Source organism: Pavona decussata, unplaced genomic scaffold, assembly GCF_977016875.1.
Source record: "Pavona decussata unplaced genomic scaffold, jaPavDecu1.1 SCAFFOLD_233, whole genome shotgun sequence".
NCBI lineage: Eukaryota > Metazoa > Cnidaria > Anthozoa > Scleractinia > Agariciidae > Pavona > Pavona decussata.
The window spans coordinates 3167580-3182720 of record NW_028145638.1 but is presented as its reverse complement, the minus strand read 5'-3'; the positions used below and the strand labels follow the sequence as shown (position 1 = coordinate 3182720).

The 15141-nt window shown below is 38.4% G+C and overlaps 1 protein-coding gene across 3 annotated transcripts; it reads right to left on the bottom strand.

The window, feature by feature from the left end:
* Positions 1 to 1198: 1198 nt before the first annotated feature.
* Positions 1199 to 13598, bottom strand: LOC146458413 (uncharacterized). 3 transcript variants are annotated; one of them, XM_085090923.1, is made up of 7 exons: positions 13426 to 13598; positions 12028 to 12093; positions 11899 to 11954; positions 11703 to 11778; positions 6113 to 8178; positions 5511 to 5568; positions 1199 to 4871 (listed from the first exon to the last, which is right to left on the bottom strand). In XM_085090923.1, the coding sequence occupies exons 1-7, from the start codon at positions 13448 to 13450 to the stop codon at positions 4264 to 4266; spliced, it is 2955 nt and encodes a 984-aa protein (XP_084947049.1). In that variant the 5' UTR covers positions 13451 to 13598; the 3' UTR covers positions 1199 to 4263. The 3 variants fall into 3 exon arrangements, with proteins under 3 accessions (XP_084947049.1, XP_084947048.1, XP_084947047.1); XM_085090922.1 differs by lacking the exon at positions 13426 to 13598 and adding an exon at positions 12875 to 13025; XM_085090921.1 differs by lacking the exon at positions 13426 to 13598 and adding an exon at positions 12266 to 12626.
* Between the last annotated feature and the right edge of the window lie 1543 nt (positions 13599 to 15141).

Below are 15141 nucleotides of genomic sequence, written 5' to 3'. Positions count from 1 at the left end.
TTCAGACGCTGCACTTCACATGAACTTAAATTGTTGAATTCAATTCGGCTCATGTGAAGTACAGCATCTGAACCGGACCAAAAACATAACGATTTACAAAACTTTTCTTTTTTTGTCTGAAATCCTCTGGTCAGTATGAAACATGGGTTACCATTCATTCATTAGCAGCTCCCAATATCACTTTCATGATCCAACATGGGGGTAAACAAAAAGATATTTCTGGATGGCTAATCCCAGCATGAAAGGACTGTTGATTCACTGTCTTTTAGTATGGAGCAGGGGGTCCATTTCTTAAATCCTCTTTAATAACTCACCCACCCTCGGTGAGACAGATAGCCAGGGTGAAGATAAAGTGGAAACTGGCGATTTTTCCCCCTATTTCCACTTTTCTCCTTGCTCCTACTGGTTCTCTCAGAATGACAACTTACCAAACCAATGGGGGATTTTTCAAAATGCTATTTTTAGTTAATGGCATATGGTAATTCTTGGTTCAAATTTGCCAAATAATAATCAATTAAACCTTTAAACCCCTAATATCAAAGAACAAATTCTCCTATCTTTTCCTCATAGTTTTCTTATAAAAGTACTGGGGAGAAGTTATTAAAATACCAAGAAAATTCACCTTGGGTGATCATATCCTTAATTCTCATGACCTCAGGGGTTGAACATGCATTTGATATTACAAGGAGAAATTTGATGCTGATCACTGTTAGGGCTTAAAGGGTCAAACTGAACTTCAGTTAAGGATGCTGTAAACAGAAAACTAGATCATAGGGTCAGTAAGTCAATGAAAACCTTCTCATTGTTGAGGCAAAGCCTGGATTCATTTACATTGTCTCCATGAAAGGGTTTCAAATGGTATCGGTTGAGAACAGTTGTAACTTTTCTTGAATGTCAGTGAGGCCATGACAAGAATTAATAGAGCATATTCTTTGAGCAGGGAGTGGTTAAGGGGCAAGTTAAGAGGCTTAAAGCCACTCTCCCACCAACCCCCCCCCCCCCCCCGCACCTCCCCCACCCCCTCCTAATGGGGCCTCTTTGGTCATTCAGGATAACACCTCAAGTAGCTGATAGCAATGTGAGGTGACTGTGTTGGCTGGATAAGTACATTAAGAAAAGAATTTTGTCATGAACACGGATGTTATCAAGTAGCAGTCTCAACACACCAATCTTAGTTTCAATGCCATCATACAACAAATTCAGTTACTGACAGAGAAACTTCAGTTTACTTGTTACTGCTCAAGTGAACTACACTGAGACTTTCTCTTTAATTATTACTGTGACACCTGACAAAAGAAGCTACATTTTCTAATAACATTCCAACTGCATACATGTTGAACAGTAAAAGTTTGTTTATGCAACAAAATATTAACATTGAATGTTACCTTTTTTATCAAAAATGGGAAATGGGTACAACAAAAGAGAATTGTAAGGCTGTTTTAAGATTTCAACTGGACAACACAATTAGATCATTACTAAGTTTGACACACAGGTTAATCTTATAACTGTACTCATCAAACTTTGATTTTCCAAACATGTCAGAACTTGCAAAAAAAGGAAAACCTGGCTACTACTTTTACTACAGACTGTTGCTTGAGAAAAATTCAAGGAACACAAAAATCAGCAGCCTGGACGCCCAAACAAAATCATTTGATGCTCAAGTCAGCTAGTTGTCTGCTACCACCCCCAGTTTTTTAGATTGATCTTGTTTTTGTTACCAACAAGTAAACTGCAAGCTGTCTCTCTTGATAAAAAATCTGCAGGTAGGAATGCAAAAAACTGAGTGAGGACCTGAACGAGCATGATATGCAAGTCTCATGCAGAAGCAGTGAAACCATGAGCCATGAGTAGCCTTCCGGTTCTGGTGCTACTCACAGCTCAAGGCTTTGCCGCTCGCCCCTCGAATATCATTTTCGCTCAGTTTTTTGCGTACTTCACCTGGATTTTAGAGCAAAAGAGAGACTGCTTGCAGTCTACCACTAAGAGTCAGAACACTGGAAGTGGTTGCTGATGCTGGCAAGCTAGTGACTACTGAGCTCGACAGACAACAGATTTGATTGGCAACATACTTCTAACTTGGTTAATCTGCAGGAGAAAACCTCTGTGTGTTTGAGGAAAAATGTGAAATAAAGGTTTGGTTCACTTTGCAATTTATAAAGGACCAAAGGGTCGGGATCTACAACTTCTTCCAAATTACATAATCTGAGAAATGTAATTGCCATTTTGGAAGAAATCTGAAGAGCTGGCATATAACCAAGCCTTCAAATTGGAGAATTTCATCTGCAAATTGACCGGTTTGGCCAGCCAGTTTTGACAAATGGAAAGTGCTCTAAGGTAAGTGTAGTATCTAGTTACTAGAAAACAAGCCATGTGTGAATTGTGTGCAAGAATGAATGGTGGTTAATACTATTTTAAAATAGATCTTACAGTTCTATCAAGACACAAACACAGAAAATGTTTACCATAAAGCTTGTTAAAAAGCAGAGATTCTGACAACTCACATTGTGCAAAAGAAATGAGTTAAATAATCTGACTTGGCAACTAAAGACAAGAAATCCAATAAAGCTTGTGAAAAATGCCTGTTAAAACTCTCGCATAAATTTCAACCAGCTCTGGCATTTGTTGTTGATGAGGCAATTAAAGAGTTTTTACTCTCAAAATGAGGTTGGTCTGGCTGACTAAAAAAAAAATTTAAAGTGGTGGCCATTTTGCAACATAAGTGAAAGGGGAGGAGAGATAAGTGGAACAGACGCTTATTTAAAATTTTGTTTCCAAAATAACAGAGTTTCAAATTGGTGTTACTAATTCTGGTCCCTAAACTAAGAACGTGAGTGACTGCAGCCGTACTATAACTTTTGAAACATAATAGGTTCTTATCTAATGCAATAGTTTAGCCCTTTTGTAAAATGTCATTCATTTTTGACAAAGAACAATATTAGTTTTGCAGTGTAATCTTGAAGCTAAACAACTTTAGGGCATTATGCATTTATGTTAGGTGTTAAGAGTATTACAATTTAAGGTTGTGATTTTCATAACTGACATACAGATACCAGGTATTAGTGGTAGGGCACAAAGATTAAATCTTAAATTAACATTTTATTCCACAAAACAACAAAAAGGTCGTCACAAAATGCTGGAGTGTAACAAATTTACAATGTCAACCTATCACAATAATATTGAGGGTTCCAGTAGCAATGCATCGATCACAAATTCAAATGTGGATAACTACTGCAACAGTTTTGTCAACTATCTGTAGGTTCAATAGTTATCAAATTTTCTATAGCTAGCAGTTATTTTTCCTAGATTGAAAAATAAGCCCCTATCCACTGCTCATCATCAGTGTTGTTCATTATTTGACACCATGAGCAGCAAAAGTTTAATAACAGTTTGCCGCTGTGTTTGTTTGTTAATAGTAGCTAGTCCTGTTGCCAGATCCTTTTCTACATTCAAAAAGGTGGCAGGTAGTTGATCTATAGAACAGTACACCTTCGGACATTAAGTAAAACAAAAAATTCCAGCACTATGGCTACTCGGTATCAAAATGGTATCACTAACATTACAATAGCATTGCTGTGGTATTTCATTATAGTCAAAATGACCTCTAAGACCTCTAATTATTACCCCTACACACAAGACAATGGCAAAGCCACTGCTAATTTCAACACAGGTCATCTAACATAAATAGCATGAATGAACAGAACTAGCCCTGCAATAGATTTAGTCGCTGAGATGGTAAATGAAAGCGAAGGAGAGTAAATTTGTTTAGAACAAAATTTACGTACAAAATGACAACTTACAAAATTACAAAACCTGGAAATAAAAAAAACAACAACATGTAAAACTAAATTACTTTTGTCGTAATCCTTCAATTCCAACGGCAACATGAAATGTAGACTAATAATTTTAGCAAGAAAATGGAAGGATGTTGACTGCTAGTACTTATGTACCAAGTTTAGGGTGACTACAGTCCTTAGAATGTACGTTTTTGTTAGAGTATCATGAAAAAGAAGTCAGTCACAATATTATTGTAAATGCTAAATTTGTTTAGTTTAATAGCTGAGGCCCTTAGAGGGCTCTAAAGTATTTTGTCTTGTTACTTTTTTTTCTGTACAATATTGACATGACTGAAACTTGCAAACATTGGTTTGTAACTAAGTCATTATCAAATTAATTAATTATTAACTAATTAATAATTATTAATAAAATATCTATTATTAATAACTACTAACTGTACATAAGTCAGTGCCAATCAAATACTACAACCTAAACACAGTAATCCATTGTTTCTCCAAAGTCACTGGGTGGATGAAGCGCAGTAGGCGTTTCTAAGTCAAATAACGACAATGGAAAATGTTCATCTTTGAAAGTTGAAGCAGGGTCGTACAAATTCTGGGGTGGCGTCCCTTTGTGGTTGTTGTTATGCATTTCAACATTACTATGTGACATATTGTGTGAACTTGGTGACACACTCAAGTCAAGCCATCCCAGATTATCAGTCCTTCCAACAATGCCATTTGATGACGGAATAGGTATGGAATTAGAAGAGTGACACAGTAAGCTTGAATGATCATCCACATCACAGGAGTCAATTTTCATAGGGGACAACGGGCTCATGAGATAATGATCAATTTCAGGCATTGCATTGTTATCCACCCTGTTGCCGACAGGCAAGTGACTCACATCCTCGCAACTTTTTGACATCCTTCCGGGAGAGTTGTGGCTTGGCATAATGCGTTGGCCAAGGTATGTTCCATAGCTCGGTGACTTGCTCATTGTTGGAGTCAAGCGGGTTCCTGGTGAGGATTGGGAGGGTGACATTATTCCAGCAAATGAAGTTGTTATGCTAGTTGTTGGTAACTGACCACGAGGCTCTGAAAAAGAAATAATAGGAAAAAGGTGTGAGTACCTCCATAAGGTAGAGCCATAAGCCAGCTTTCATTATTACAATCACGCTTTTGAATTTCATCTACAAATCCAGTACAGTCAACCCTTGCCTTGCGGACAACTCACTATTACGGACACCCTGATGATACGGACACCAACTTAATCCCTGGTAAAACTAAATCACAGACGTCTGACTGAAATAAATTCCCGCCATGAAGGACTCTCGCTATTAACCCTTAAAGCCCTAAAAGTGATCAGCATCAAATTTCTCCTTGTAATATCAATGCTTACTCAACTACTGAGGTCATGAGAATAAAGGATATGATCACCCAAGGTAAATTTTCTTGATATTTTAATATCTTCTCTCCAGTACTTTTATAAGAAAATTATGAGACAACATAGGAGAATTTGTGTTTTGATGTTAGGGGTTAAAGGGTTAAGGACACTAACTCAAGGTCCCAAGGGTGTCCGCAATAATTATAAAGGGAGTTGACTGTAGGTAGGACCACCTTGTCAGTGTAATGAATGGCACCACAGAAAGGTGCATTAGCTTGAATGCAAACATGACAAAAGGTTGAAATCCAAATATTATTATTAGTGTAACCAGAAAAGAAATGTGCGCTTACCTCCAAGAAGTTCAAGTATGTCATCATGATTAAGGGAACCAAAATTCTTCATCATGGCCTACAGAAAAAAAACATTCAAATCAAACAATAATACTAAAAAGTTGGGAAACAGATTTTATTTAATCATGGAATACTTTGGAATATAATAATTATTAGGAGCATAAACTTGCTAACAGGCAGTGGTGCAGTGGTTAGGACTTTTGCCTGCAAGGTTGGTAAGACTGGTGTATTTCAAGCCTTAATTTTGCATCTTGTTATGGTGACATCTTATATCCAATTTACACCAACTAGATGTGAATGTGTTAAGCTAAGCCTTGGTTAAGATAATGAAAGTCACTGAAGGAAAACGGAATCACAGAATTTTATATGTCACTTATTTATCCTTATCTTTCCTAGTGAAAGACAATTACGTGTCAACAGAATTGTCAAATCTAAAGCCTGGTTTTCACAAGTACAGTATGCACAACCAAAAACATAAGAAATTTATGTGGTCAAAACAAGTACGAAAGTACTTTTTGTGCTTATTTCAGAAGTGTTTATGCCATTTCACAAGTAGGAATTTCACAGTTCAAGTTAAGTATTTAGCAGACAGATAAGCAAACCTTTTGTAATTCTTGACTCAGTTCCTTGTCTTGGATAACAGAATCCAGTGGCAAATCCAAATCATCAGGCTTGGGACTGACGTCATTTGTCACAGGGAAACCACCAACTATAGGTCCCCCCAGTCCAATGTTCCGATGCTGCTGATGTTGCTGCTTTTGTGAGTGGAAAGCCATATGGGCCTCATAGCTGGGTGGGGGAGTGGCAAAAGGGATTGATGGAAATGAAGAGGAACGCTTATGCGTTGAAACAGGGAACTGCGGCTCAGACAGTGACCTGGGTTTTGTTTGGGGAAGTAGCAAGAAGTAATCATCTGGGGCTTCTGGAGACCTCTCAGAGTAAGACCTCTGCATATGAGGATTATCTGGCTTGGTATTTCCTTGAAAGAGATTAGTGTTCGGTATTGCATCCATGCTGTGAGAAAGTTGGTCAACTTGCAATGGGGATAAACTTGACAAGTCTGAGCGCTGTGAACCTGGTGATGGATATGACTCACTCTCTCCATCAAACAACGGGTGCTGTTGATCCCATGACAGAATCTGACTGTCGACACTGCCTGGGTTAGAGTCTATACTGTCCAGTGACTGAGCCTGTTCATGCAAATGCGCCAAAGCCTGATCAGTACTGTCTACTTGTTGTAGCTGCACTTGCACCTGTGATTGCATTGGCTGCTGCAGATTGAGGTTGCCTGGCAACATCTGCATGCACGGACTTTGCTGCTGCAAACCAAATGAACCTGGCTTCTTATCTGCGGTTTGGCACTGATCAACTGATCTGCCTTGAAAGGAACAGTTCTTGTCAGTTAGAGTCTCTTTTTTCACTGTAGTGGTTTGACTAGTAACTGGTATCTCCTTAGGCTTTGGTTGTATATTCTGTTGTTGCTGGATGTTCAAATGTTGAAGCTGCAGCTGTAGATTCAGATATTGCAGCTGCTGCAGTTGCTGCTGGACCTCAGGTGGAACACTGAGCTGTTGTAGACTCTGGTTATTTGCCAATATCTGCATCTGCAGCTGTTGCACAGTGTTCAAATTTATATTCTGTGAAGGTACTGAATTTGATCGTTGTAATGAAGAATGGACTGTATTTGGTGAAAGAGATGGAGGTTGGGAAAAACTTGGTGCTGATGTTGTTATCTGTCCCTGTGTAGAGGCCACAACAGAGTTTGCTGCGCTACTGGTGCTCGACTCAGTAGAAGGAAGGCCTCCACAATCCTTTAGTCTCTTAATTAAATCAGTTTTAGAACCAAACACTGGAAGCCCACGTTCTTTCAGAGCTCTTCTCATATCAACAACCCTCATGTCTTCAATTTTCACACTCTTCTCCGAGTCTGATTCCTTATTACTGTTCTTGGTCCCATTTGCACCAAGTTTAACATTCTCCGGAATAGCCGGCAGCATACAGTGCTGGGGATAGTTCTGGAACAACACCTGCAGCTGAAGGTAAAGTTGTTGCTGCTGTAGTAGCAGCCCATAAGGTGAATCAGATGGTAACTCAGACTTCTGCACCTGGCCGTTGGGTGGCCTATACTCATGATACTTGTACTTCTTAACCTTTGGTTTAGCTGTCTTCTTACGAGACCTGGCCTCTTTTCTCGTTCCAACGGATGAAACCGGCAACTGTGAAGGAAGAGGTTGCTGTTGGCCATTCTGTTGTTGTAAAAACAGCTGGTGCTGTTGCTGTTGCTGCTCCTGCTGTTCCTGAGAATGCTTGCGAGTTTGCGCCTGCAGTGATGCAAGAGCCTGCACTGTGGATGTTATGCATGTTGATCCTGGTGAGGATGCAACACTTGGAGGTGATCCAATTTGACTTGGCTCAGGAGAAGGCTCTGGTGAGTCAATGCTTTCTGGCGAAAAGGAATCTAGATAATCTGCTGTGGTGTCTGTAAAAGGTACAGCTCCCTCTTGTACTGCATGGCTCATTTCAGTGCCAGCTTCCAAAATATTCTGCTTTACAAGTTCAAGTGGCCCAGGTCTAAACGACAATTTGTCATTGAGGTTATCTTCTAGTTTTTTTCTTTTCAGTCTCATCTGTTTGTCAATCAGCGATGGATCCACAGCACCAGGCGTTTCTATGAAAAGCAAAATATAGCTGTTAAAGGGCATATCTAATCAATAGAAATTGATCATTTGAAAGCTACTTGATTAATATTATTCTTCAAAAACTCATTAATAATAATAGGCCCATTGACCTATCGAATGGTTGATAAAACATCGCATGCAGTGGTTTTAAAACCCGATTAAACCTCCTCCTTATTAGTATGCGGTGTTTAATGTTTTTCTCGTATGCTAAATTCCAATGTTCACAAAAGCATCATTGTTATGAACTTTATTAACACGCGCTTTTCCAGGAATGTTTTTGAAGCCCTCCAAAAAATTCGCAGCACACGTTTTATCAGGTCTAAAAGTACTTGGCTGTGCCTCGTGGTTTTAAATCCAGATAAAACACTGTTGGTCGCGTTTTAAACATTACACAACACTTGATAATACTAGATATTTGTATGTTTCCGTGGTTTTATCAACAGAGTTGATAACTAAAGGTAATTTGGCCACCATAAAGAGATTCGAGTGCTGACAATTTGAGCAACAGCCCCTCTCTGACTCTCTGGATTCGCTCTGACGAAAGGCTAAAGCATGAAACGTCAGCACTTGAATATCTTTACCATGGCCAAATTACCTTTTTAAACTCTATTGATAAAGCCAACCATTTATTTCCACTCCCCACCAACACAACACCACAGTTTCTTTATAAACAAACCCCCTTATCAACTCAATATTTGAAGATTGATTAGTGAACTTAATTCATAAAAATTGATAATCACAAAATCAATTTTGAGAATGATGTATTAATCAGTAAATGACACAGGCATACTCAGAAAAAAAATCTGAGTGCTCCTATCCTATTTTCGTTTCCGAGACTGTATGCCTGTGTCATTTACTGATTGATACATCATTCTCATTTATTCGCCAGGCTTAACGTATTCCATCCATTGTTTCCAATGCGTATATGCCACAAATTGACATTCCAATCCTAGCAGTATGCAGGATGTTTGTCCCATGAACCTAGTTTAATGGCCTTAGCTCCCACGAGTCTCCTGTAGCTCAGTGGTAGAGCATCCAAACTAGTAATCGGAAGGTCTTAGGTTCGACTCCTGATAGGAGCACTCAGAATTAGTTCTGGAAAGAAATGAAATGCTTTGCCACTTGCAAGCTGAGAATGTGTGAAGGCCACATAAGTGCAGTCTGCAATGCTTGCTATTTCCTACTTTTTCCTCCACGATTAACGGGTAACCTCTACACACAGGGCAGATTCTTATAATTTCCAAGTCACATGAGTTATCAAGTACCACAGATGACTAGAAAACCTGACAAGTTCAGGCTCAAGACAGCGATGTACAAAACTATTAATTTACAAAGGAAACTGTACTAGTTGTACTTATGGGCAAGAATCCTAGAAATGATGTCTAAAGTATTGACAGTGTCAAATTTGTTCAGCAAATTGATTGAGATTCATACTGATGAGGATCAGCCAAACCCTATAATAATTATTACAAAAACTGATCAAAACTGATAATCACTAGAAGTCGATCAATCGATTTTTATTGATTTCTAATATTACTTGATAAGTGAATATATTGATTAAAACTGATTTTTACTGAGTATCAAACAGATTGATTAGATATGCCCCGAATTATTTCTTGTACTGGGAATGACTGGCCCCTGGGCAGTAAGTTAAAAGTTCCTAATCAAAAAACTAAGACGGATTTGCAACTACTCATCCTAGCATTTGGTCTTGTTGCTACAGTGTCTGTACAGCTCTGCCTGAGTGACAATGCCTCCTAATAGAGGTATTTTTGCGCACTTACATCTGCTTTTCGAACATAGTCAAAAACTGTGCAAAAAATAATCTTAGTTTTTATAGTTGGCACCGTCCTTACTGCAAGAAATCCATGTTTCTTTCCCATCCCAAGATGTGTAGAACGTATACACAATTCCATTGTGCATATGCCACACATTGACATTCAAATCCTAGAAGTATGCAGGACTTTTGTCCCATGAACCTAGTTTAATGGCCTTAGCTCCCACAAGTCTCTTTTCACTTGGTGGTAGAGCATCCAAACTAGTAATCAGAAGGTCTTAGGTTCGACTCCTGATAGAAGCACTCAGATTTCCTTTGTTCCTAGTATGCCTGGTTGTCACTCACTAAATAATACATAATTCTCATGTGCAATAGTTCTTACACTGAGTTAGAACTTGAGCTCTGCTTCAATCTAATAATATTCTGTGTTTAAAACAAGGTGGTCCATTAGATGTTAGTTACATAATCTCATGAATGTTTGATCTTTTGACAAATAAGTTGTATTGATTTATTTGTCAACAAAAATTGCCAGGAACGGTGGTGTTTTTCATTAACCAAATGTTCCACCAATCAAAAAGTCACCGGATGAATTGAACCTGTATCCACCGAACAATCATGAAAATAAAAAATACCAGTGATAACAAGTCTAAAGAACACACCTGATATCAATGTCACCAGACATGATATGCATTAAAAGTTGAAGCTGTCATTAACAGCAAAATCAACAGATAACGATAAATGTTTTCGCTTTGTTTTGTCGAACAAATGGATATTTACAATGGCCGTCTTAAGATTCCACAAATCAACCAAATTAGCCATATGTACACTGTTTGCAGTCGAAAGATGAATCCATGCAAGAGACAGACATCCCACGCTCTTAATTGTGGTCAGATCAATTAATCAAATATTAAATTCTCTGGAATTAACTGGGGATAACATTGATTAAATATCATATTGAGAATTGCACAAAATTCTGGTCACACCTAACTACGCAGGCTGCATCTGAGGTATTTGTTGCTGTAGCTTAAAGATGTTGTTTTGAATTAAAATTTTCGACATAAAGTCAAAATTCCATTGCATGAAATGGATACGGTGTTGATGACCAATACCGACTACGAAGCACGTCCACAAAAAAAAATAGAAGCTAAAAGTACAAAAACAACAAAGTCGTGTCTGAATTCAATTTTTTTTCAGAGAAACTAGAGTGAACAGATGTAAGAAAAGGAATCATGAAGGGCCGTGATCATGATGTTTTCATTCAATCGTTAATGATGATATCACGGAAAGTGAAACTTGCAACCAACACTTGCATTTGATCGAAATTTAAAACCGAGACACAAAATCAAATTTCGCACTACACAAAAGACAGCACTTGATTGACACAGTTTATACACATCGAAGAAATCATTTTAGATCCTGTTCAATGACTGGGCACATTCATTTGGAGGAAAAATAAATGGAAGAATCCCGATACAAAAACAAATATTTGTTCAAAACAATCCGAACGTTTAATATTGCTGACAAGTCGAAGAGACTAAGGTAAATTTCATAATCATGAATCGAAATTTCACTTGATTAAAATCGACTGAAAGTCAGATTTATCTTCTGTATAAAACTGCAGTCATAACATATTGAAATTGCCGCATCATGCCACAATGCTCATCCTACAGCTGGGGGGGTTTGACAAGTCGGACAATGAAATGTATTAACTTTCACATAAGCTTATTTAAAATTTACCTTTTAAAATAGCCCTTTGAACAAGTTGACAACGAGTTGGTCTCGCTCGTATTTTCTTTTGTAGATAATCACCAGTCTGAAAACCAAAACATCCAGAATAAATGGCGACAGACAATTGATTTCGCGCCAATAGTCTGCAGTAGTTCCAACACAAAGTACAAAATGTTCAACATGCACCACGTACGTAAGAACTTACCTGTGCTCTTTCGAGTTTCGTCCTCTGAGAAAGAATTGCTGGTGCTGCACTGACCGCTAAAACGACAAATAAACAAAGATATTTATAATAGTCCTCAAAAAAGGATAGATGACAAGCGACCGAACAAACCTGGCATAATTCCTCTGCTCACGAGTTCTTTTCTAGGTCCTCGTTGGGAGAGCTTTCTCTCCAAAGCTGCAACGAAATTTTTACGCATTCAGTACTTCAAACAGCGAAATGAAGACGAAACCATAAGGATAAATCATCAGAAATTTCCTTCAATTCCTCTAACTAACTCGTAGACAAAGGAAAGGTCGCCGAAAACCAAAATAATAACTCCTAGCTAGGCTGTAGCAATATGTCTCACCATCTCTATTGCTCACGAGTTGCTCGTGGCTCATACTCGGTTGATGCTCCGAGGCTGCCATTCCTCGGACGGCTTCAGGTCTCTGAATATTCCAAGACATGTTGAAGAAGCAAGTTTTTGTATAAAACTCGAATTAATTCGAGTGTCTTCCACTATTTCTCGAGTTTCCTCATACAAAACCCCTCTGAGGGGCACGGCATGACAAAAGTACCCGGATGTCAAGTGACGTCAGAGACAAAATTATCGGAGTTGAGTTCGAAATGTCAACAAAGACGGGAGCTGTGCAAAGTGTAAAATCTAAAATACATTTTTTGCTGCTCCAAAAAAGTAAGGAAACAGAGGAAAGAACTGCACGGACGTTAAAATAAGCTGAGAGCCAGATGTCTCGAAAAGCCTGTTATATTTCCTTTTTCGTGTCAAAAAAGTCTGACTCCACGGTCAGAATTCTAAGCCCTGATTGGTCAACATTGTTTACAGCGTGGCAACTTACGGCACGTGCGATTTTTTGATATTCCAGAAATAAAAGTAATCATTAACTCTCGATAATTTTACAGACAAAATCATTGAGAAAATGTAAATCACTTCAAACAAAATGGAGATAATTTTTACCGTTTCCTATATGGGAATGTGTTCCTGTCAGGAGATGTAGAAGGAAATCCATCATTTCCTTCCAAGCTTTCTTGTCAGCAATTTGTATTTCGCTTTCTTTGCCTTGCCGAGACAAAGCCTCTCTTCAGAAACGAAACAGCCGCGATCTGCTTTATAGCATTTTGCGTCCTTCACGAAAATCAGCCCCTTTTATATACCCAAGGGCAAATCTATATTTGGTCATAACATCGAGAACGAATTTATTTGTCTAGTTGGTCACACCTTAACCCCGATTTAATTGTTTTGCATGTGACTTCCGAGGGAATAAACCTCTGAAGGAGTTGACCGAAGTATAATGCTCTTATTTTATTTACATAACAAAGTGCGAAATTACTCATTGGTTTATAGTTGAATAATACTGAAAGAAGTCATACACATGTAACGTGACTTCGTCAATTCGAATTTCGATGCATGAATAAGTTTTATGTAAACGATGAACGAAGCACGGCATATGACACTCATCAGTGTTGCTGGGTTAAAAAATAAAAGGTCAATAAAACATTTTAGCTTACCTTTTTGTCCTTTCTCGACTGCCATGGCTGTTATAACGCTCCCCGAAGTCTTGCTGTGAAACGGTGAACGGTTTTATCAGATGGAATCCACCAGAGCCTATCTCATTTATTCATGAAAGGAAAATGCGCGTCATTGCAATCGGATCACAGACAGTTTCAGGTTCGTTGAACTGAAAACGTCAACGGGTCAATGGCTACTCTGCAATTCGATACGTCAGGATTCAAAAGCGACAAGTCACGCAACTTCTTGCGCGCAACTGATCGAGTCCGTTCAGTTGAAAGATAAAAGCACTTGTTTCCCGGCGCACGTTGTTTTATAGGAAAAACGACCCATGGTGTTACCAAAATAGTTCGAATTTTACTTTTTCGGTTCTATTTATAACCAAGAAGCAATATTCAACTTCCACAAGTTTATTTCTGTCACACCATGCTAACCGCGTTTATTCCGCGCCAAAAAATTTGATGACGTCTAAAACGGTAAAACTGGGAGATTATCGCATGGATCATGAAGAGGTGGATTAAGGGCATTTTCAAATAGTAACCATGGTTTTAAACGCTATTTTTTCATAACACTTTCACATAGTTTTTCAAGATATTCTATGTGAGTGCTAGTAGAGTTTTATTGTTTTCTTCTTCGGGCAACGTGCTTCCTAAAATTTCACTCCACACGTAGCAAATTGAAAATGGTCAAAAACGTACCTTAAACGGAGTTTTTCAAAAACCACTGCAAAAAACTGGATATTTTTGAAACGGAGATTCAGTTATCGTACGTGAGAAGGTAAAATGAAAAGTTTTCACAAGCTCGCTTACATAATCGTGCTCCACCACATCTCCGTTTACGGTGCGTTTCAATGATCTTTTTTTGCTAACTGTTTACGTGTAAACGGAAGGGCAAACGGTGAGAAAAAAAGTTCCGTTTTGCAATTTGAATAGAAAAATAGAAAGAACAAAAAAAAAGAGAGAGAACAGAATCAAAGATAGAAAACAGAAAACACACATCACGCTTTCTTGATTATCTGCCGGGCGGTGAATAACCGGCAATTTTTCTACCCCCACCGCATGCAATTCAATTTACTTTGTTCTGTAACCGCCTTTTTAGATCTTTTTAAACACAAAATTGTTGCAAAGGCCGCAAAAGATTTCCCAATTGTGAGCATTAAAATAAGTTGTTTTGCATTTTCGTTGACTTCACTAATAGTACAACGTCAAATTTGTCAGAAAATCAGGCTCCCCTTTTTCTGCCGACTCTCACCCGCATTTTCTTTCTGACTGGAGTTTGCAAAGCACTGATTTATAAAAGTTCTTTGTCAAGAGACGAACGAGCAATGATATTTCAAAATATTCCAATGTTAATGTTGTCACTAAGAGTCGTTTTTTAGTTTAATTTTGCTTTTCCAAACGGAATACAAAACGGTAACGGCAAAAAAAGCGGTACATGGCCGTCATACTCGCCGCCGGGTTCTGCAGTAACCCTCCCATGTAGCTGGCCTTTATATATAAACGCCGGGACTTTTTAATCACAAAACATGTACCATAATACCTTCACTTTCCGCGCGAATTTAATTTCGCTATTTTTAACGGCCATTGTAGCGCATCGCGAAAATGAAAACCGCGAACTGATTCACTGGCATAGATTGGAAACAAAATGGCGTAAGACAACTGGTTGAGACGGGTGACTGACAATGTTCCTACACTTCAGGCGATGAAAAGGTATGC

Bases quoted from the DNA above. Each gene is read 5' to 3' on its own strand.
- LOC146458413 (XM_085090921.1), bottom strand. From the start codon at position 12,365: ATGTCTTGGAATATTCAGAGACCTGAAGCCGTCCGAGGAATGGCAGCC. The intron at 11,779-11,898 runs GTAAGTTCTTAC...TTTGGTTTTCAG, and splicing joins CGAAACTCGAAAGAGCACAG to ACTGGTGATTATCTACAAAA. The intron at 4,872-5,510 runs GTAAGCGCACAT...TTTCTTTTTCAG, and splicing joins CATACTTGAACTTCTTGGAG to AGCCTCGTGGTCAGTTACCA.